This window comes from Penicillium atrosanguineum, assembly GCF_028827265.1.
Source record: "Penicillium atrosanguineum strain IBT 20685 chromosome Unknown utg000001l_segment0_segment0, whole genome shotgun sequence".
Taxonomy (NCBI): Eukaryota; Fungi; Ascomycota; class Eurotiomycetes; order Eurotiales; family Aspergillaceae; genus Penicillium; species Penicillium atrosanguineum.
In genome coordinates this window covers 367,618-390,279 of record NW_026623133.1, presented here as the reverse complement: position 1 = coordinate 390,279, position 22,662 = coordinate 367,618, and the positions used below count along the sequence as shown (strand labels likewise).

At 48.0% G+C, this 22,662-nt stretch overlaps 8 protein-coding genes across 8 annotated transcripts; 3 read left to right on the top strand and 5 right to left on the bottom strand.

The window, feature by feature from the left end:
* Positions 1-419: 419 nt before the first annotated feature.
* Positions 420-984, top strand: N7443_000141 (uncharacterized protein; the record flags this gene model as incomplete). Its single annotated transcript, XM_056880197.1, has 2 exons — positions 420-539; positions 592-984. The coding sequence occupies 2 exons, from the start codon at positions 420-422 to the stop codon at positions 982-984; spliced, it is 513 nt and encodes a 170-aa protein (XP_056745435.1).
* A 370-nt stretch (positions 985-1,354) lies between these two features.
* N7443_000140 (uncharacterized protein) lies at positions 1,355-2,796 on the bottom strand (the record flags this gene model as incomplete). Its single annotated transcript, XM_056880196.1, has 4 exons — positions 1,355-1,833; positions 1,881-1,889; positions 1,936-1,976; positions 2,348-2,796. The coding sequence occupies 4 exons, from the start codon at positions 2,794-2,796 to the stop codon at positions 1,355-1,357; spliced, it is 978 nt and encodes a 325-aa protein (XP_056745434.1).
* A 553-nt stretch (positions 2,797-3,349) lies between these two features.
* On the bottom strand, positions 3,350-4,809 carry N7443_000139 (ankyrin repeat domain-containing protein; the record flags this gene model as incomplete). Its single annotated transcript, XM_056880195.1, has 3 exons — positions 3,350-3,700; positions 3,782-4,747; positions 4,801-4,809. 3 exons carry the CDS (start codon positions 4,807-4,809, stop codon positions 3,350-3,352), a joined length of 1,326 nt encoding a protein of 441 aa, XP_056745433.1.
* Positions 4,810-5,801: 992 nt separating this feature from the next.
* N7443_000138 (uncharacterized protein) lies at positions 5,802-6,804 on the top strand (the record flags this gene model as incomplete). The annotated part of the gene is made up of 3 exons (XM_056880194.1): positions 5,802-6,274; positions 6,379-6,462; positions 6,510-6,804. The coding sequence occupies 3 exons, from the start codon at positions 5,802-5,804 to the stop codon at positions 6,802-6,804; spliced, it is 852 nt and encodes a 283-aa protein (XP_056745432.1).
* Positions 6,805-11,275: 4,471 nt separating this feature from the next.
* N7443_000137 (uncharacterized protein) lies at positions 11,276-11,653 on the bottom strand (the record flags this gene model as incomplete). The annotated part of the gene is made up of 1 exon (XM_056880193.1): positions 11,276-11,653. One exon carries the CDS (start codon positions 11,651-11,653, stop codon positions 11,276-11,278), a length of 378 nt encoding a protein of 125 aa, XP_056745431.1.
* A 1,287-nt stretch (positions 11,654-12,940) lies between these two features.
* N7443_000136 (uncharacterized protein) lies at positions 12,941-15,286 on the top strand (the record flags this gene model as incomplete). The annotated part of the gene is made up of 3 exons (XM_056880192.1): positions 12,941-13,324; positions 13,556-14,867; positions 14,919-15,286. The coding sequence occupies 3 exons, from the start codon at positions 12,941-12,943 to the stop codon at positions 15,284-15,286; spliced, it is 2,064 nt and encodes a 687-aa protein (XP_056745430.1).
* Positions 15,287-18,832: 3,546 nt separating this feature from the next.
* Positions 18,833-20,486, bottom strand: N7443_000135 (Protein pyrABCN; the record flags this gene model as incomplete). The annotated part of the gene is made up of 2 exons (XM_056880191.1): positions 18,833-18,971; positions 19,195-20,486. 2 exons carry the CDS (start codon positions 20,484-20,486, stop codon positions 18,833-18,835), a joined length of 1,431 nt encoding a protein of 476 aa, XP_056745429.1.
* Positions 20,487-21,548: 1,062 nt separating this feature from the next.
* N7443_000134 (DUF1115 domain protein) lies at positions 21,549-22,433 on the bottom strand (the record flags this gene model as incomplete). Its single annotated transcript, XM_056880190.1, has 1 exon — positions 21,549-22,433. One exon carries the CDS (start codon positions 22,431-22,433, stop codon positions 21,549-21,551), a length of 885 nt encoding a protein of 294 aa, XP_056745428.1.
* Between the last annotated feature and the right edge of the window lie 229 nt (positions 22,434-22,662).

Here is a 22,662-nt window from a genome sequence, read left to right as displayed (position 1 = left end):
AAACGATTCCAAATCAACATTAATGTGTTGAGTGGCTGGCTTGAAGCAGTATCGCAGTATCGAAAATGTCATTGAAAGCTGTTGACGGACTTTCAACCGTAACTCACCAAATCTGGCTCACCAGAAACCTGAAACCGCAGAAATCCAGGACCTCTCACTTACAGAATCGTCAATACGTAATAAGTTGGTTCGACTCCCGAACAAGTGTTGGTATCAGGATGAAGATGATGGGTTCAGCAGGCTGCCCAGGAAAAGAAGAGATCAACACTAGTTGAGGTGATTGTGCTGATCGATTTGAACACCCAGCGTAGGGACCAGCAGCAAGGCACATACACCCGGTAGGTTATAAAGAGGATCAGCACTTGATTGGAAATAGATTGTCTTCCACCTGGATTATCTTTCTCAGCCTGCTGAACGCAATGGAGGCTTCCGAGTCTATGCCGGACCAGAACAGGGAAGAAAGCTCGCAGCTGAATGAAGTCCCTCCCCAGAGCGATGAAGCTGTTCCACCGCACACTTCCGACCCCAAACCTTCCCTGGTAAGTCAATTTTGAGAACAACTTGGATCCGCGGCTAACCACTCCCTGACAGCAGGAGACAACCCCGAAGAACGCCTTGGCAACCGAGCCATTTCAACCCGTATTGGAGGCGCTCGCAGATCTCGAACGTGACGACCCGAAACTCGCTTTTCAAGCCGCTCGACTTGTGGGGCTCTATCGCCGTCTTTGGGAGTCGTGCGTGTCGAAGCATCTCGACTGCGAGAAAGCAAATGAAACAAATCAAGTTTTGAGGGAAGCTAGCGTGCAATTGAGCAATAAGAGGGACAGCCTTCAACTTCGCCACGCCGAGCAGTTATCCCGACTGCGTTTCTTTGACCAGGCTTTACAATCGTCTCGGGAGCGACTGACTGGCATCCTCAATGACTGGAATCAGCTCTCGAGAGGCGATCTGGCCGATTTGGTGGATGCCGACCGACGCGAGTGAGGGGTTACTCGTGAATTTGTATTGAGTCATGCTATACGTCGAGCAACAATTGGAAAGATACTTCTTTGTAACTGAGTGAAAGAATTTAAATTCAAACTTTTGTTTACGTCTGAAGACAGGTTATGTTTTGAGAGCATTGTGCAAAGCAAACTGTAGTCATGTATGAATGTAGACAATTTTTGGAGATTTCATTCGCGAAGGAAGAGTTGGAAACGGTCCGGACATTTATTTGCATTCCGTGCTACTTTCAAATATAATCTGGCAGGAGATTGCGTACAAGAAAGGGCGGATTCAGGGATGGCATCGAAGGTGATGTAGCTAGCGGGGAAAGCATGAAGTGACTAGAGTATGGGGAGGGTTCCATACGCGGTCACAAAGACAGCCGGAAGCTGGATGCCATCGATCTCACAGCAGTCTGAGAGATGATGATTAGTATCTGCTGCCGCGTCCGGCATAGATTCCCCATGACCGTTTCCACGCGAGGCAAGAAGAACCGATGCTCTCCGATCATGTCCCCGGTAATTCGATCAAGCCGTGCGAGTCGAAACTCCACCCAGTGTATTTCTTCTGTAAGAAAAATTTTTGATATGAAGAGGAATAGATCTTCAGACTGAGTGGAGACAGACAGAGGATCAGGGCCAGTCCACTCGAAGCCCGACGGATCCTCTCGGTTGGGATGGAAGAAATATTTCACCAGGGAGGGCCCCTGCTCTTCGTACCCAGCAGATTCAGCTAAATTCAGAGAAGCTAGCCCGCTGCTAGCACGGTCCGTGGTAAGGCAAGGAGGCGACGTCGGTATACCAGACGACTCTCGCCGGATCGCGTGAAGTTCGAGGTCGAAGTCAGAGCCTATACTGCCGTGAGCATATGTTGGTTAGAGATCTACATGTACGTACCATCATGAACTGGATCGTTCATGTCCATCCTATTTTATTGGAATGAACGCCGTACAGAAGAGATGGGCCTTGGTGGACTTGGCGATGTGAAGATCGCTGGAGGTAATAGAGACGTGCAGAGGCTTACAGGCCTTGAATATATTCATAGAGTAAAAACAGAGACAGAAAACGGGCTTTCATTTCCGAGAGACTAGCAGTGAAATGAATCAACATTGGTGAAGATGCGATGGCCCATCACCAGGATTAACGGGAACTCACCATGGGTTCCCAACCGTTTACGCTGATGGAGATATCGAAAGGGTGCTAGACGGAGAGCGTGAGAAACGCGTGAAAGCACTATCTCACTTGCCTGCGGTCCATCTCAAGCTACTCGGGATCTTCCTTGAGGCCTCTCGACGCGACACGTCCTTTCACGGCTTGCGTTCAGGACTGCAGCGACCCCGGCGTGAAGGTCATGAAGCACACACTCTCGGCCCCACAACATCAGCGTTTGCGCATTGCAGCGCTGCACGAGAACGTCATTCTCAGTTTCCAGCCACTCGTTCGATTCTTGCATTTGTTGCTGTTCTTCATCCAGGTATATCTTCTCGGCGGATTTCACGATATAGCAGTCCCACAGGCAGAAGTATAGGTCAAGAAGCTGGAGGGCGGGCATAGCAAGGTCCACGTTGTCACGGAGAATCCGTATGAGCTGCGTTATAAGGAGACCGGCCGGTCTGACAGGAGTCTGTGACTTGTTAGTTTCGTTCCCTGGCTGTCGGGAAGTCGGGAAGATTCTAACCTCGGGATCGATGGCCGTGCGATCTGCCTGTGGCTGGTAGTCTTTCATATACACCTCATTGTCTGGCTGGTCAGAGAACTGACGCTGTCGCTTGGCTGGCCGGCCGGCTGGGAAAGGAGAAGGAGGGCGGTCCATTTGGGTTGCGGGTAGATGGGTTGGGGCCATGCCATAATGGGAGAGGAGTTTATATATTACGGAGGGGACACAGACTGTTGTGTTCTATCCGATTCTTGGTGAAATAGCGCGCCAGTTTCAACAAAGTAGGTTAAGCTGACCGTTAACGCTTCACCTGTTGATTCACCACGACACACATGTGGCCGAAAAAAAAGTGCACCCATAACAATTCAAGTACGAAGAGCTTGTTCGGTTTTAACGCAAGTGTTGTAACTAGCGACATTTGATAAATCGACATGTTTGTGGTTCACAGATACCCTGATCCAGCTAGCCTTCACTAGTATTTGCAATTGAGAAAAGTACTAGTCCTTTGCTGCGACGACTGAGCTGGCCCTGATACGGGTGTGCCGAAATCATCAATCTTCCTCTGGATCACCCTCCGAACAGAGTCGCTAGATGCAAAATCCAGCGCCCTGGTTAAACCGCACGGCGATAATCTCGGGTCCGCTAGTAGCGCGTCAACAACGCGTAGGTGTGCCCCTTATGCTGCCAATGCCAGAGGTGCCTGGAGCAACTAGTTCTCAAGATTCGGATCGATCTGGTCATGGCGTAGCAGAGCCCGGGCTATCTCCGAACTCCCATCCCGCGCGGCGATGCAGAGCGCAGTGTCGTGAGCCATCATGGTTTTCCGATTGATCTGCAGACGCCCGCCCTGCTGCACTAAGAGACGCACCGCTTCTAGCTGGCCCCTTTCCACTGCCTGAAAAATCGGTGGATCTCCAAATTCGCTGGTGTTGATATCTACGCGGCCCGTGTTCAGCAGCACCTTCATCGCCTCGACACGTCCGTGCGCACACGCGAGACCAAAGGGCGACTGGCCTGCGGCGAAGAGACCGAGTTCGATCCCCGGTACAGCCAGGAGACGCTATAGTGCCACTGTGTCTGGCTTAAGCACGGCGTGGTGTAGGGAACTCGAGGGTACCTATGATTCATCGTACCCGCCAACGAAATTGATATCAACACCTCTCTCCTCTAAAAGTCTCTCGGCGACGGCGTCAAATGACAGGTGTGTAGATATTTGTGTAGCCAACCAGAGAGGCGTGTTTCCATGCTTGTCTCTGCAATTGATTCTGACCCGCGGGTGATCCAGCAGCAAAGCCACTACTTCCCGGCTTCGGGTCCGAACCGCAAGATGGAGCGGCGTGTTGCCATTTCGATCGTGAGCTCTCAGATCGACATCATTCTTTCCCAGCAGCTGCCGTACAGCATCTGTCGATCCATGGGCCACGGCTTGATGAAGGGGTCGCTGGTCGTGATATACGGGATCTATGTCGAATAGGCACCCAGAATTGGGCGTCGTGGAGAAAATCCTCTTCATAAAAGGCTTGTCGTTATGGCATGCCCAGTCCCATAGTGAGTAGCCGCTGTCATCTTTGGCATTGGGATCGCTACCCTGAGAAAGCAACACCTGCACGAGTCCAATCCTGCCCGCCCAGACTGCTCGGTGGAGCGCCGTTCGACCTCGTTTGTGTCTCAGGTCCAACTTGATGCCTGGACAGGCAACTGCTATCTTCAGAACAGTCCGGCTTGTGCCATACTTGATGGCATACCATAACGCGCTCTCCCAAGCTTGGTTCTGGAGATTAATGTCTACCCAGGGTGCTTTCATCAGGAGCAGAAGCACTTTGATGGAAGAGTGTTCCAAAGCTCTCATAATCGCAGTTTTCCCGCGAAAAAATGCATTGACGTTAGCGTGACAGCCAAGCAGAGCCTCTGTCAAGGATACATCATTGGTCTCGGCTGCCAAATGCAATAGATTGCTGTTTTGGTATTTGATATTATATTTTAGAAAGGCAGGCTGCAGTCTGTCGTATAAATTTTGGCATGATCCTGCAACGGCAAACATCTCCATACCGTTCAGACTTGCCGCGACCTGCCACAGGATTTCGTTGGGAAAACCTTGAATGTGTGGCTATATTTTGAGGTTAGTCTGCGGAATCATAATGTCAAAGGAAGATCAAATACACGAACCATGATGAGACAAATGTTGAGGTGGGGTTATGGCATAAAAGAGCTGACACTGCAAGGCTGCTTTGAGGGTGAAACAGTAAGCTTTATATGAGTACTCGCCTAAGAAGATATCGTCGCTCTCTCACCACCAACTGGGTCAGCTCAATAGCAAGAGGCAACTGACACCCGCACTATCCGATAGCGAGGCAGGGAGTCCAATGATTCGCGACGCTGGGTTTGTGGTTCCTGGAATCGAGGGATCGGGTGGAAGAACGAACATGGGTAAGAAAGCATTGTAAGAGAATTTGTCAATATTTAGGGATGCAACCAGGGGGTCAATCCAACGCTATTATATGACAACACTACCAGAGACCCCAGGAGCGATGTCAGTCCTGGGAGCGCCCCACGAGGCTCTAGGAACACGTGAGCAGCTCCTGGGCGACGATATTCTTCTACTCTGATTGCTCGCGGCAGGCGATTGGTTTATCTGCATTCTCGGTTCAAATATTCCTACCGCTGTCTACGAGACTGGGAGCTATGTGACAGTATAGCCCAAGCATGCTGTCCTTTTTGCCATGATTTATAAGAGCCATTGTACAATAGCACATTCAACAGGCAATGTCACCCGTCCGCACGCCACTTATCAACTCTGGGCCTGCAATGCTCGTGCCCTTGCACCTCGCCAGAGGAATGATCTGTGATGTGACCTACTATCAGCTACCTGGAACATTAGTATGTGTAAACACTACTAGAAGGTCTATAAAGCTGGGGGTGGGCACTGCAGAGTCTGGCCAGGATACACTGCGATCACCTCACCGAACGTACTTCCTTCTCTCTACACTCTCCCCGCGTGCATAGCGCCAATGCCATCTTTATCCTTTTGGAACCCATTAGTGGTCTGTGAGATAGAGGTTGAGCCACTTGGCCAACGCAGTCTTTGTTGTGGAATCACGGCAAACGGAATACCGTGCAAGAACTCGGTCAAAATCAAAGACATCAACCAAGGCCATCAAAAGATGACCGACCTCTCTAGGATCCCATTTAGGTTGGCAGCACTGCAGGCCTCACTCCGCGAGATCGCCAAAAACTTCCTCTGCAAGCGATGGCACCGGGATCGGCAGGCTGACCGTATAGGTCAACAGTGGTACGAAGCAGCTGTTCGGAACCAGGCTCAGGCACATAGTGCTGCCGCGGACAGTCCACGTTCGCCTCCTGCACCGGCCGTCCCGCGCCAGACACGATCCGCCTTCAGACGAGGCCCTTCGGAATCGGACCGGCCCCATCGACTCCTTGATCACAGCGATCACCATAGCGACCGAGAAGCCTCGCCAGCCCATTTTTGGACTGGCTCTGGGCCAGCCGAGCGAGTTAACCGACCGACTCATCCCTATGTCACGGCCGCGATGCTGCGAGCGAATAATGTTCCATGGCGCGTTACTGTGGCTCAACCGGCCATTCTTTCGCTGACTCCTTCTACCTGGGCTGGCGGGTAAGACTTCATACTCCAGGAGGTCACTCGCAGCCACGAAGTGGACAACATCCACTGCTTGTTCTGCTTGGCCGAGGATGAGAATCGCTCTTGCGTTGTGTTAGGTGCAAAGGACTGGCTCACCTTGCTTATACACAAGAGTGGCTGGAAAAGCGCGAGACTGGACACGGCACTTCGTGCTGTATATGGTAAGTTCACGATTCAGTCTGGGCTTCGGAATGCTAATACATTCTAGTCGAACCGAGACCGCCTTCCATGCCCTGTACCGTGGACCCAGAGGCCCCTCGCCCGAACCCGAAGAAAGTTTCGTCGAGGCCATCGCAGATATCTCGTCTAACACAGGCACGATTGCGCCATCAATTGACCCTCCCCGGGCGGGAGTGCGGCTCGCCCAGCCAGCTGAGCCAAGGCGGCGTCACCGGGGGTCCGCAGCGCCGGCCGCCCAAGAAGGTGTCCGTCGATCGGCCAGGCTGGCGCAAGTTCCTGCCCCACTTCGTCGATCAACCCGCTTTCGCGAGAGCGAAATGTGAATGGCGATAAAGGCGTCACATTTCTGGAAACGATCGTCAATTTTTTTCCCGGCGCTGAAATAGCAAGTACCATCTTCCACGCATCGTATGGTGGCGGAGCGCTGCATTATCGAGCTGGCGTGGTTTGATTTACAACTCTATAGATATTAGGATAGGAAAACATAGTAGACAATAAATTCACTCATCCTCAACATCCTCATCTGTCGATACGTGCGTAATTCCGTGCGGGCCTTCTTCGAAAGCGCGATTGTGTAACGACATCTCATAGCCTGAAAATGGGGCCTCACATCTAGTCTGTGCGATCGCGCCGGAACTGGTCGAACCCAGCAAACGTTCGCCGCACTTGTTCATTGGAAGTATATGTGACAGGGTCCGCCATTTTACCTTGGGGCCTTAGCTTGATAGAACATCAATTGATCCGTATTTCTGCCCCTCCATTGCTACAAGGTATGGAAATGGACTTGGGGTGGGAAGTCTATTTGTACCAAATAAATTCCCATGCTCGAGTTGGCGATCCAAAAACGAGATTGAGCACGCGGCTGATCGGGGATATTGCTATTCGGCACTTTACAACCCTTGATGAATTTGATGATATGTACTGAACTTAAGCAAATTATTCGAATCACTTGCATATACTGAAGACCTTAAACTAAAATAAGAGATACTTAGTAAGAAGTTGAGTGAACAAAACATCGGCATTTCTGAAGAAAAGGAGATTGAAAGACCACTGCAATTATTTGAGTCATTGCGATCGAGTGACGAACCAAATTTGGTTTACTATTCAATTGCTTTGAAGAACACCTCACTTAGGATTGAAACGCCCTCACAACCGACCATCTCTGGACTGACAGTCATGTTGTTCCCAAGACTGTCCTCTTGAATCCGGACTCTCGGCTTGGGTGCCAAGTGGATACGACAACTATATAGAATACCTCTGTCCAAGCCCACACAGCTCTTTATGTAGTTCGAGGCAACCATTGACACTTAAGTACGTTTGGAAGTAGGTGTCCTCCTGGGATGTGCTTAGGGGTGGGTCACAGTGGAGCGAACAACCACAGTCGATATCATCACCAAGATTAGCCATCAAATATCAAGCTATAAATATCGGGGCATTACCTCGGGAGCTCGCCAGACATTATTTCTCACACGCGCATCCCTGGAGCGCAAATCAAATATCAAATATCCATTATCACCTGAAAGTACGTCAATGGCGAAAACTTGTGACTGCATTGAAAGTGGATGGTGGGTAACTCGACTGAGGGTGCACGGATCCTTGGATGGCACTTTTGTCAGCAAGCAATTGGAGACTATCGAACATCTTCTACAAGAAAGAAAAATATCGATCTTCCTCGTTATGGCCGGGTTTGCATCAAGAAAAACCTCGTGCCGACCCCTATATTGGCCAAAACGGTGGCAGGAACATCAGGGTATAATGTCGGATTGACGGATACTGGTATGTGCTAGTATTGAGGTGTTCCATTGAGATACATTGATGTTGTTCTCTCTGGATCTTGCTGTTGAAGCGTTATCAGATCTCAGGAGTTATTCCTAGCGTGTTACGACGCTGGTATGCCGAGCGTATCCCGTTTACCTTACAGAGACAAAGAGAGAATGGGTACTTGATGAATAACCCTCTCCTTAGTGGTAAAATACCATCCCTCAGTTTGACAATTTGTATTTTCTTGCAGCCTTCTGCCGTCTCAGCAAATAATATCCAGTAAACAAAATTTATCAAGTCTTCTCATGCCAGCTCCATCCCTCTTTCAGCACTAATTATTGGTCCTCGTAAAGAAAAGGATAGTCGCTCACCAAACCTGTCGGTGGTGAGTCATCCCCCGAACCATTTGTCCAAAAAACACTAGTAAGGCTGACAACAACCCCAGCATCCCTATATAATCAGAATGAGTAAGAGCATTATGAAGGACGAAGATTTTGTTTGATTAAAGACACACCTGGACACCCGAAGCCCTCTATGAAGGAAAAACCGTGAATAGTCAGCATATAGTCTATTACCCTGAAAAGCCACATTTATTAAGGTGGGCAGTCGACATTCTTACCTCGCCAAGAGGACAGGTTGGTTGATTTTGTTCACACACAGCAGCGCAGACTTTGGCTTGGGCGATGCTTGTCAAACAGAGAGTCGCAATAATGAGAATTGGTAGAGTCATCACTCTTCCAGTCATGTTGAACCAATATATACTAAAAGCAATTTGGGAAGATAGTGGGTGGGAACTGACAGAGCGGATGATGAAGTTATAAGATTTTCGATGAATATGGATGGGGGTTATGCTTTGTATTAATACTCTGGCCCACCCGGCCGAATCCGACCCCGGCCTGATTTGTCGCGTTTTCTTGTAGCATGTGTATGATGGCTGTATTGTCTTGTACATCATAGATACAGGTCTAACCCAAATGTATGAGCAGTGCATATCAAGGTGACATAACAATACCATCAGTACAGGGAATTCATCAAATTTCCACACTTAGCTAGTCTGTCAGTAAGAATGGCCTAGCCTATTAATTTGCTTGGTAGAATATACACCGCTTTATCCACCGATTTCAACTTTCCTTCCGCAAAAAGCGCGGTCAGTGGTGGGGGTACTAGTACTGTAACTTCCTTATCTTTATTAGGCACCTTTATCACAGCATGACTCGTATGGCCTTAGTCTGATAGGTTTGCCACCGAATAGTCACCGGATAATCACGGTCCGTCCGAGACGGGTGGAATCTCTTCGTTACCGAGATTACCTAGGAGCTCTATCTAAATAATAACAATTACTGTGTAGATACTATAGATATCCTGTAGAGCTTTGTTTAACTATTTGATCTCATGTCTCATTCGGAGTAGTATATTAAAATACAGCCATATCAAAATGAAAGCCTCGGTCACCCCAAAACAGTATGCATCCTAAGTCAGCTGATCATAAGTTTTTGGCAAGCAGAGTTCTATGTACGCTGTATGCAAATCACCTTAGTGGGCCTGTTGGAAGAGTATCGTGGCTAAGCAGTATAGGAGGCGGTGGGAGGTAGGGGTGTAAATTTTGTTGGGTGACTAGGTACTGAAACGGGGATGGCTCGATGGCGGTCTGGCACTACAACCTGGGAAACACCAACTAGGAGAACGCACACAACCACTCCCTGGCGGCTTTGTGGTAAGCAGATGAAGGTTGCTCTAGATGAGGCACTGCGTAATAATCTATGCCGTATCATGAATCAAGGAGTATGGCAAGAACTGGAATGAATTTTAGTTAGATGCTCCTTCTATCTCTATGTTCGTATTACGTACACCCAAGGTATTCATAACACGTCCCGCCACAACTATTCACTATGCCATGTGTTCCACCATTACATTATATATTTGATTGTGAGGTATTTTTTTCAGTGTGCGTCCAAGTGGTCTAGTTGAAAAGAGTTGTTGCTGCCTGATCATGCTTAACATCGTGTGACCTCCGGTGGAGACGCTCCATTTTGGTCGGAGCCACTTCGGCCAAACCAGAACCTCTCGGATCTTTCTCGGTAAATTATTCAAAACCTCCATCTGCCTGATAATCGTAAAGCCAATCCCTTAAGTTATAGGACTAATAGAGCTAAACACGTAAATCATGTTACTACATCAAAAATAGTAGCTATAGTGCCTTGCTGTTACGACCCTATCATAGCATGAAGCTATCTAGGAAAGTCACATCTAGTATGGAGCAAGCGTACAATCAATATGCATAGAAGCGGATCTCCACGTGATCTCACAAAATTCATAGAGGGAGAAGCTCTATAAATTTGGAATCTTTTCCCTTAAAGATAAGTCCATCCCTCGATCAGTCCTCCTACCAGACTTGTGCTTATATCTCTTTCCCTTACCTAGTTACCCAAGCTGTAACGCTTGTGGTGTAGAGGGGCCTCTTGTGTGTTTTATATACAATGTCGTAACAGCATAGTTACTAATCATTTATGATATTAGTATTATGATCTCACGGATACTAAGGGCTTTCCAGCAAATTATCCCAGTTTATATAGTTTTGTCAATCAATTTAGCTTTACCCTATCTATAAAAGCCTGCTTGGCTAGGTAAATGCATGCTTCTCACAGGGCCATAGTAGGAAATTCAGACGTAGCTTCTCATATGTTGAAGATAATAGAGAATAAACAGAAAGGAGAAATGGACGGAACCACGCTAATTGTTGAATATTAGACTAGCTCTTGACACTTGACAAGCACTCTCTCGAGTCAATGTAGTAGTTCAAGGGCTGGTAGAAGAGCATCCGCCACTAGCATACTGGCGGTGACAGCCACTGTACGCACGAAAGGAGCTGGGCTCGAATGTAAAGTCACAGATTTGGCCAGCATCATCCTGGTCATTGCACACTGGGTTGAAGCTTCCTTTGTGCCCGTTGCACACAGTGCTTTTCCAGAATGTCATATATCCCTCTCCGGCTTAGTAGACCGCGATGTAGCGCCAAGGAGCGTGGCTCCCACTTCAGCATGCCCCGTCGGTATTAATGAGATAGCCATCTCGGCCACTGTCGCCTATCAGGCTGAAGGCAAGTTGATTGGTGTTATATCTTCTCTCCACGCCGGGAGTTTCCGGACCGGTGAAAAGGTCATGAGATGCATTTTGCTTGCCAGCAATGATGCCATTGAATTCCTGAAAGGCGAGCTCTGGGATGTATGTATAATTGCTGTTTGAAACATGGTAGACCTTGGGAAGCTGGCCACCCAAATAACCCCAAGAGGACAGGTCATAGTATGGCGCAGCTTTGTTTAGCTCTTCCGTTGCAAAATGTCGATCGAAAGTTACCTCATAGGAAGAAACAGTGATAGCGGCCAGGAGAATAAGAATAGAAATTCTGATCATCTTGCAATAGAACAGCAATCTTCAACCAATAGAAGATAGATTAAAAAGATCATAGAAGACACTTGATGCCGGCAGCAATCACTGCTATTTATGTTTTTTGTAATGGGATCCATTTCGAGAAAATCAAATGCATGAAATCATCACTATCTCTGTTTAGCTCACCAAGGTTGTCTCCTAGACCAATATTCTCAAAAATGGAACGTTACATGGTTTAAAAAGTACGCGAAATCTCCGACTAACATTATACCAACCCACATCGGGCCAAATACGTGTGATAGCGAAGTACAAGAACTGAGGCCCAATAGTCCCTTTAAGATACCATTCGCTTCTCAATTGAGAAGAGTATACTAAGCCACCTTGAGAACATAACGGAAAAGGATGTAAGGTGAAATATTCCAATGGTATTCCGGCTTCAAACTGAAATATCTTTTCAAGGTCTATCATGGCCCCCAATGTGACTATCTGACCCACTTGTAACTAGTGGACTTGGATGCTAGTACTAGCCTATGAAAGAACTTTGAGCATCTAGGGTGGGGCATGTGTTTGAGGCATTTTGTTACACACACACACACACAATTCATTACGCCCGGAGGTTTCAAACCTAGAGGGCACCTATACGCTATTTGATCTTTCCACTGCATATATCTTGTCATAGTCTCATTTTCGAGAGGAAAAGCTGAACCAGCTGCCAAAAACCCCTCTAGCCCATACGGGTATGTCCTTAACGATTTCTTCTTGTTGTTGTTGTTGTCATCATATCCTCTCCCCAAAAGCAATAACCCATCCCTCTGTGACACCGGACCCCCCCACGTGTCCATTCTCGATGTAGTTTCGTGAACCTCTTCCCTGAGTAGCGATTTACCGAAGGTACTTCTCATATTAACGCCCGAAGTAGCTGACTGCCTCGCTGGCGGCAACACCAGATAGCAGACGAAGGACTGACGAATCGACATGCGATCGAACCGGTAGGGCAGGTGAGTTATTATGAACAAAACCCAGTGAGGATAGGTTGAAAATGTGTAGGTAGGTCGGTTATTCGAAGGCTTGTCGACATTGCGACGTTGTCGACGTGCGAAGTTGTCGACGTGTCCTTTTGAAGGCTTCCCGCCGCGTCGTCACAACCAATAAAGGAGTTTCCACCGGAGTTTCGATTTAGAAAGTTCTCAGCTTCGGTCAGACCTTGCAGTCCAACTTACTGACATCCCTCACCACGAGAAGGTGACTTTCCACGAGGGACTCACCTTAGTACTGTATATAAAATTGCCCGTGGAGATGTCTGCCATCACCATGGAGGAGGTCGAACGGCAGCTCTTGGCGACAAAATCTTGGAAAGCACCTGGCGAAGATGGCCTACCAGCGACCAGGCAGTGGAGACATGCAAAGATCATACCACTCAAAAAGCCGAACAAAGAGAACTATACCATTGCCAAGGCCTGGAGGCCGATTTCACTCCTCGCGACACTGGGCAAAGTACTGGAATCAGTCATCGCAGAAATAATCTTACACGCGGTGGAAACTTACGGCCTGCTTCCGACCAGCCACTTCGGGGCCCGTAACCAACGATCAGCGGAGCAAGCACTCCTACTTGTACAAGAGCAAATCTACGCGGCGTGGCGTGGCCGACGGGTCCTGAGCTTGATCAGCTTCGATGTCAAAGGAGCTTACAATGGGGTTTGCAAAGAAAGATTGCTCTAGAGGATGAAAGCGCGAGGGATTCCGGAGGTCCTGCTCCGGTGGGTCGAAGCGTTCTGCTCGGAGCGAACGGCGACCATCCAAATTAATGGGCAAACATCTGAGGCCCAAAGCCTCCCACAGGCTGGGCTGCCTCAGGGTTCACCCCTGTCCCCTATCCTCTTCCTCTTCTTCAACGCAGATCTCGTATAGCGACAGATCGACGGCTAGGGAGGAGCGATCGCCTTCGTGGACGACTTTACCGCGTGGGTGACTGGACCAACTGCGCAGAGCAACCGGCAAGGTATTGAAACAATCGTCAATGAAGCACTCGACTGGGAAAGAAGAAGTGGAGCGACTTTTGAAGCCGAAAAAACCGCGATTATACACTTCGCCCCCAAGGCCCACAAGTCGGACTCGGAGCCATTCACCATTAAGGGAGAGACCGTCGAACCCAGAGACCATGTCAAGATTCTTGGCGTCACCATGGACACAAGACTCAAGTACAGGGAACAAATCGCGAGGGCAGCGTCCAAGGGCCTGGAGGCGGCGATGGAGCTTCGGCGGCTGCGGGGCCTATCCCCCGCAATAGCGCGGCAGCTATTCACCTCGACGGTGGCCCCGGTGGTGGACTATGCCTCCAATGTCTGGATGCACGCTTTCAAGAATAAGAACGTCGGGCCGATCAACCGAGTACAAAGGGTAGGAGCGCAAGCGATTGTCGGGACATTCCTCACAGTTGCGACCAGTATAGCGGAAGCGGAGGCCCACATCGCCACGGTCCAACACCGGCTCTGGAGACGAGCTGCGAAGATGTGGACAGACATGCACACCCTACCAGTCACCAATCCCCTCCGCAAAAGTACAGCTCAGATCAAGAAATTCAGAAGATACCACCGTTCGCCATTGTATCAGGTCGCAGACGCGCTGAAAAGCATCGAGATGGAAACACTGGAAACCATCAATCCATTCATATTGGCACCATGGGAGGAACGTGTACAGGGCGATGGTCAGGATTTACCAGAGACACAGACCGAAACGGGCGGAGTCATGCGGATCGCGGTCAGCAGTTCGGCGCGGAATGAGATGGTAGGATTCGGCGTGGCGACTGAGAAGCAGCCCCCTCGGTACCGAAAGCCGAGGCTGAAGACCTTCTCCGTCACACTGGGCACAAGAACTGAGCAGAACCCATACTCCGGCGAATTGGCAGCAATGGCACACGCACCGAACACGCTACACGGGCTGAAACGGTGCAGAGTCACGCTGCTCACGAGCAATAAAGCGGCGTCACTTACGCTGAAGAATCCCCATAAGCAGTCGGGCCAGGAACACATCTGCCAGATATACAAGTTGATGCAAAGACTACGGAGACACGAGAACCGGGTCCACATCCTTTGGATTCCCATCAGCGAAGATCACAGGCTGTTAGGTCTGGCAAAAGAGCAGGCCAGAGCCGCGACTAAGGAAGAAGCTAGCCGACAAGCACAAGTCCCCCGAATGAAGTCGACCACCCTGAACATTGCACGATCCCAAGTCGCAGCCAGTCAATGCTTGCCGGAGAACATAGGCAGACATTCCAAATGAGTGGATGCAGCACTTCCAGGGAAACATACGCGGAAGCTGTACGATCGATTATCGTGGAAAGAAGCGAGCGTGGTAGCCCAACTCCGGACTGGCATGGCGAGACTCAATGGATACCTCTACCGAATCAACGTCGCGGAGACGGATCAGTGTGCATGTGGACAAGCAAGAGAGACCGTGGAGCACTTCCTATTTCGATGTCAAAAATGGACGGCGCACCGGACGGAACTACTACAATGTACCAACACCCACCGAGGAAATATATCCTTCTTCCTAGGAGGAAAGTCGCCTTTGGATGACCAGAACTGGAAGCCGAATTTGGAAGCAGTGCGAGCCGCGATACGGTTTGCAATCGCCACGGGCCGACTCGACGCCGCTTAACCGTGTCGACCAACACGAATTAACCCCACCCCACCCCACCCTATTCCCATCTAACCCCAACTACCTTGTGCCAGAGACGGTAGACGCGCTTCAATTGCCGAGAATAGGATGTTGAACACTTGGAGAAGCGCCTTCAAGAAAGTCTACTAACCAAACACTAATCCACAAGGACCCGCTAAGATATGGACAACTGAGATGACATACACTGAAAGGAATCTTGTATGGGCTCCAATGAGGCACCGCATTAGCTAGGGCATGTATATTTAGATCAGTGATAGTTGCCCTTTCGGTTCAGCCGCCGGGCGTTAATGAATTGTGTGTAATACATTTACGCAATGGGCTTGGAAATTAATGTAATGTTCCTTTAGGTCCCAAATCATCACAAATGGCCAATTGTGGTCTCACCCGTAAGGTCATTTGAAAAGATTTTATTTTGACATTGAAACGGAATGTACTACGTCTATTCTTCCAACACTACAGTTGCTTTACAATATTAATCAATCGCATTTCAACTGGTCCTCATTTTCGATCTAAAGTACCGGAAACCATGTGAAAGAGGGCTTAAATAACACGAGTAACCGATGATCTTACGGTTCCTGTTTGGCTGAGGGGAGAAGCCTATGAGATGATCTCGATGCGAATTGAGATCCAAAATACTGATGACTGTTCCGGAACAATACGATCAATCTAAAGCACATAAGGTTCGACCATTGGTGCGGTTCGTCATCTCCAGTGAATCATCCCTCATGATACTATCTAGGTCGCCCTTATTAAGCCAATTCGAATGAGTTTACTGGTGGTGATATTTTTAATTCTATTGAACAAGCTACCACTATTGTTATTGGTGGTCTTTTGTACTCTCTTGCTGACAAAATCTCGGACGAAAATAAGACAAACAACCATTCTCTACTGCAGCAGGCTGAGTAAGCACGTGTAGTTGAAGGACAGGGGACAGCGAGCCAAACGGTCAAAGATAAAAAGAAGTCCCAGGCCAAGAACCAGGGGGAAGCCAGGAAGAATTAGACAGGTTCGGGGGGTAGAATTTCATCGAAGAGAGGATACATGTCAAATATACTAAATATCTAATCAATCCAGCGATACTCCCACGCGATTATGCTGTGTGACGCATAGGGATTTCCACCTTCGTGCAATGGAACAAGGTTTTGGCGGCCTCGACGGAATTCATGCTCAGGCTCGAGAATCGACACTTGCCATTTCTTGGTTTTTCCCCGGAGATTCATTGTACAGACTGGTGTTAGACTGTGTTTCTTAGATATGGCTTCTCCAAAGCCAATAATATCGCAGCTGTCCAAGCTTTGAATTCTTGAATCCGTCAAAAAGCAAAACTTTGTTTGGAGAAGCCCATTACCATTCAATCTTCGAGTTTTTTTTCCTTCAAGATATAAGAATTCATCTCCTTTGATGATACCTTGTACATTGAGAATGAATTTCGGCAGTTTGATTTTCTCCCCTGCAGAATCTCTCCATTCTTTAGCGGGCAGAATTACTTCATGGCGCTCCTTGTTGTAGCGGTGATTGGTACGTAGGCTTTTGCGTAAAAAGTCTATTCCATCACGGAATAGGTCACCCGAGAAATTATTTGGAAAGAGAATGATATAGGCGGACTTTTTCTTTCCAGGCTGGTTCGCGACAACCTCATCTAGGTTAGCCCCAATCAGAACTGGCTCAGCGCCAAGATCAGTAGCTGCTTTGAACTATGCCTCATCCTTAAATATCGATCGCCAAAGTCGACTTGATGCATTATTCTCAATGAAGTATATTGAGTTTGCAATTGCCTTTGCCTGAAAGGGATCGGGCTTCACAAGATTAATGATCATGTCCAGGATCTCACGTGGAAGGTTTGACATCTTAAAGGGGGTTTGGTATGGTATATTCCAGAAAGTCGTGATACTAGCACTGGCACTTGCTCTATCCATTATATTTATACATAATCGTCTTCACCATTAAAGCTACAAACTACTATTGTGAGCCTCGTAATACCCCACGAAATTGCGGCGCCGCAGTTTTTTTTTTCTCTCGGAATTTTGACAGCGCTGAACTGGTGTGTTTCCCACATATGAAAATAGCTGACCTGGAATGACATCTTGTCTTTCAATGTTTAAACGGTTGAAATGACAGTGATGACCCCACGTTGAGGCACAGGATAGTCCATCCGGTATTTACTATTACTTTCAACAGCAGTCTCCTGAGGATAACCAATCAATCAATCATTTCAATCCACACCATATTAATTCCGCTTGACCTCATTGGCCCCCCTCAGCATACTAGGCTATACGATTATAGCCTGCGTAGACAGCAGGCAAAAAGGAATTTGAGTGGGTATGTCACTGTATTAGAGAAATCACGTGATAGTGAGGCCTAGCGAGAACGGCGGGATTAAAGATCTGATCCCGATGAAGCTATTAGCCCACCCCTACTCCTATAGGCGAGCACTCTCCATCGGCGGACCAAGAATGTTAGACATAAATAGAGAGTCTAAAATCAGCTTCTAATACGCACCGGGTAATTGAGGTTTCGTTTTTGCATGGATAAGCTCGGGCTTTGTGTGCATGTGACTAACATGCAGCATAACAACTATAATTCTGTTGCTGTCTACACTCTGTGCCTTTAATAGGCTTAGTGTATTCTTGTATTCATGTTGTCTACTAAAAGGTCTTCAATGAGCTTATTGATATGACTTGAATCAATGGGGTACCGAGACTTTACCATAACAAGGAGGCCAGGGTGGAGCCTACCCAGCCCGGGCCGTTTTCCCCTCCATGGTAGGGTCGATCTACTCGGCTGGACCATATTCCCATTCCCATTCCTTTTTTCGCCCTCGAACTCTATCAATGGATGCCCAGGGACATTTACCAAAAAGAAACTTTACCAAATGTGCCAAGCTCCAGACCATAATCACGTAATACGGGGACTGCTAGTCATGCCAGAGGGCCCTAGATTTAGAAGTCTGCGCTTCATTTGTTACTGTAAAGGGCTAACTGTACGCGGTTAAAGCCATATTGGCATTAGGGGTTAAAAAAGAAAGTCTGCATGCAAAAACGCAGGGCGGTTTTCCAGGCTGCCGTATTCGAAATCAGTTTTACCCCCTCTCTGTCTCTGTCTCTCTCTCTCTCTCTCTCTCTCTCTTTGTTTCCCCAAGGGCCCACTAATAGTGCACTAGTCCATATTAGAACATTCTTCTACCTGGCCTTACATTTGTCGATGTACCTTCGGTGAGCTGGAATAAATTAGAGTTACCTCCTCTCTTGATAGTGTCGAGAAAAACAGTCTTTTTTCGTAGTCTTATTTTTAGTATCATTGTATCTACCAATTATACATCTCCAAGAATTTGAACGCTAAAAAAAACAATAATTATCACAATTTGTTGAGACCAGATGGATAATAATGACTTCTCTACAACTATACAAGAAGTATTTGTGTCTTGATTTGATAAAATGCTAAACGCTGGAGCTGCTCCGCCAGGGCAAGTGGGGAGCACTACAAAGAGGAAAAGTGTTTCGAAGCGGATCAATCAATTAGACATCACTAGGCTTCAAAATGCGACTTGCGCGTTTCGAGATCCCACTGAAGCTCATATTCAAACTTATTGGCAAGAGGAGAGAATTTCTCAATAAGAGAGATCTTCAAGAGAATCTTCAAGAGAATCTTCAGGTACTTCACAGCACTATGGAGGTCCATAAAACGCTCTCCGAGAGTTCCTCCACCGCATTAACTCAGGAGACCCTTTAGGTCGTCCCATTCCTATTCTCAATGGCTGAAACCCAAGCCCTTTCTTCAATTCTTCGCGATTGAAGCTCCTAGTGTACACTTTCCTCCCTCCAGGTATTGAAAAGCTGTCCCAAAGCGGTGGCCGATTGGTGTCCCAAATTGGTTGTAGACTCACCAACCCATCAACTTCCTGCTTGCCCTCCTCTTCCTGTTTATGTTTTCCATACAAGTTCGAGAAGCTGACGTTTTCGAGCCTTGGCATCGATTGGTCTAGATGAGAAAAAATGGGTGTCCATGACCCAGTGGTCAAAACACACTCATGTAATGTGAAAGAGCGGAGGTCGGGATGCTTCTGTAGAAATAGCAGAATCGAATCCCTTTTTGCCAGGAATCCAGAATATGCACATTTTTCTAGTATCGGGAACTGGGTTTCATGGGCGATACTTTCAATGATCCGGTCGTAGCTGTCCGTTGTCCCGTCTTTCAGCGTATGGCGAAAAGACAAATCTAGCTCTCGAAGAGCAGACACAGACTTGAGTAGGGGTGTAATCCCCGGTGTGCCATCAGCTAGCTCTGCACCAGGATCATCGCGTGATAAAAGTCCATCTGGTGTGTATTCATCTGGCCCAACTATCTTAAGAGCATTGGCAAGGTCACGAGCATTCTGTACCTCCGCAGATATACTCAGCTTGAGTGATTCCAGGCCCTTGCCCACTAGCCCTAGCTGACTTGGATTGAGACTTGATGCATAGGTGGTGATATCACCAGATGGAATGCAGCATCTAGGAGTACTGCGATATGCATCGAATTTCTTCACCGAGATCCCGCTCTGCGCCATGGCTGTTATAACCAAAGAGAATACATGCGAGCCTCGCTTCCAGAGCGGATGCCATTCATCATTCCATGTCGATTCTCTCTGCGTACGTCCGGTGATGACCGCACCATCTAATTGTATAGAATTCAACTCGCCAAACCCTTTGAGCGCAAAATGAATAAGTTCAATCATCTCACTCGACAACTCATTGGCTCTTGCTTTTTTCTGTCCTCGCAACCAGTTCAGATCGTTTTTGGCGTTTGAAAGTTCCTCGGGGGGATAGGCTACCGTGGTCGCTGTAACAAAGGACCCGTGGGATTTCCGCACAGTACGTTTTGCAGAACTCACGTTCTTCATTAATTCGGAAGAGTGAAGGCTAATGGCCAAGAAGGTTAGAGAATAGATCATGTTGCTGAGGGCAGGGTTGCAAGCCAAGGCATAAAGAGAACGAAGGCTGTGCGACGATACATCAAATATGGGTTGTTGAATGGAGCTTAAAAAACGGGGTCCAATGCACTTGTCTGCGAGCTTTCGGTCTGTTAGACGAAGAGCCTTGACTGTGTCAAGATCTAGATGTGTGAGGATTATCTCGAGCACTTCTGGGGGTAGTTTGGTCCAATCCATGATGGGGGACGAGTGTCGCCCCGGGCTACACATTTTAATGAGCAAGATGAAGTGAAGTGTTGAAATATGGAAATCCACATGCTTCTGCGGGGTTATTCGGGGACCGGGGCTAACAACCCGGAAGAGATGTCTGCTTTTTGGGGTTCACGAATCAATTCAAGAATCTGTAGATCAATCTGACTTCGAATATTACTGCAAGGCGGAACACTCGCCACTGTCTGTGCCACGATGTGGATGAACGACTGACTTGGCAATAATTTGTGTGATTGAAAGGGATAAGAATATTCTAAATGCCAAAAGATGAGATTACTGTAATTTCTGCCAGCTCGTCGATGGTACATCGACAAATGTCCAAATCCGGCTTAGTGCACTATAGGTGGGGCCTTGAGAAACAAAGAAAGAGAGAAGGTGGAGGCCAAATTGATTTCGAACTTTACTGTGTAAAGATCAGCGTCCTACTATGGGTTTGTGGACCTGTAGGGCTTCTTATACTTGCTCTCGTCGCATCTCGGTCGCACCGCTTATCGCCACTTGCCTAGACACTTTATATGATTTCGATGGACCTGATCTTGCCTCATGAGCTCTTGATCATGACACTGATAATCTGATTGCCGAGCTAGTCGTGATTCAGAGGAAGCTCTAAAATGATCCGCCCATAAATCTCGGGATTCCTGCTCTACGGCAAATTACTTCTGCATATATATTGACACTTACGCCTAAATCCAATAAAAATCATGTTCCCATCATTTTTACCATAGTTGATTGCCAGTTGACCCGGACCCAGACCCCTAAACAGGGAATGGAAGCAATGTAAAATGCCGATGCTATTCAAACGAACCCGGGCAATCAGACCTTCGCTCCACCATGCAAGATATAGCCGACTCCACGAAGCGAGACTTGAGTGACATACGCGGAAGTTACAGTACAATGATAATAATAGTGAGCAAAACAGACGAAGAGCTAATAAAGGGACTGCTACTTGTATCTCTCGAGGTCTACCAACCTATGCTGGACACCATGATTCGGTAAAAGGCGTCCATTTCATGTATACAGCGACAATACACGTCGCGGTCGCTTCTATCGACAGATAGTGGACTAGAATATTACATTTTCAAAGGCCTCGTGGAGCCCCTTCGTCCTTAACCACGCCTCCAAAGCCTGCATATCCCCACGATTGGCGCGTTGTCCGCCTCTTTCTCCCAGTGAATCCGTGATTTCTTCCATTCCGGAAAATACCCTCTCAATCCCCTCTGTCTGTCGGAATCTCTCGCTAACCTTTTTCTGATGACTTGGGATATCACCCCACGAATGTGTTTTGATGAAGCTCATATAAGCATCGATATCCATCGACGCACCCTCGAGACATAATACACCCGGTTTGCCCGCAAGTACAAAGCCAGTCAGAGAATAGCCTGGTGCGAGATTAACCATATCGTCCCTCTTTTTCCGCGTTGACAAGGATGGGAAATAGAACCAGACTCTGACGAGCGGTCCTTTGGAACTTTCTTCTGACGTTGCAGTTCGTGATTGGGACTGCTTCTCTTCAATAAAGCGACGAGCTTCTTCTTGGATGTACTCGAAAGCCTCGAGAGCATCACCTTGTGGTATTGAGGGGGCAAGTCTGGCGACTTCGGCTTTAGACATCCAGTCCGGTTGTCGGAGTGAATAGCCTAATGATGGCGGCTCGTCACAGCCTGTCTCTGGGTCCTCGCAGTGTAATGGAACTGAGATATTGACCTGGATTGTTTTCTCTCCGTCTGAAATCGGGAGGCAGACGACGAGAGATATACTTGGAGGTATCCCAGATGGTGTGGAAGTCGGATCCTGGCACCAGTTCCGGAGTTTCCCAACGCACTGCGTTGTAGACTCGGGGATTTCCAGCTCGCCCGGGGATGGGAACATCGCTTCTAGGAGGTCAATTGTGGACAATTGGGCCTCCATGATGTCCGCCGGGAGAATGGATGGTTTTTTTGAGGCCATTTCGGGCTGCGGGGATTGACGGTGTCGGAATAGGCGTGCAACCCCAGTATGAGATGGGCAACCGTTCCCAAATGATGGATATGGTATATCTTGGAAATTGATAACCAGGGTAATCCAATTATTGAGACTATCAAGTGGTTATCATGCGGAGACTCCGAGAATACTGGAGACCCCGAAAATCGGCAGTAATTTTTGGGTTGTGCTCGGTGGGTACAAAGCGGCGAGGGGT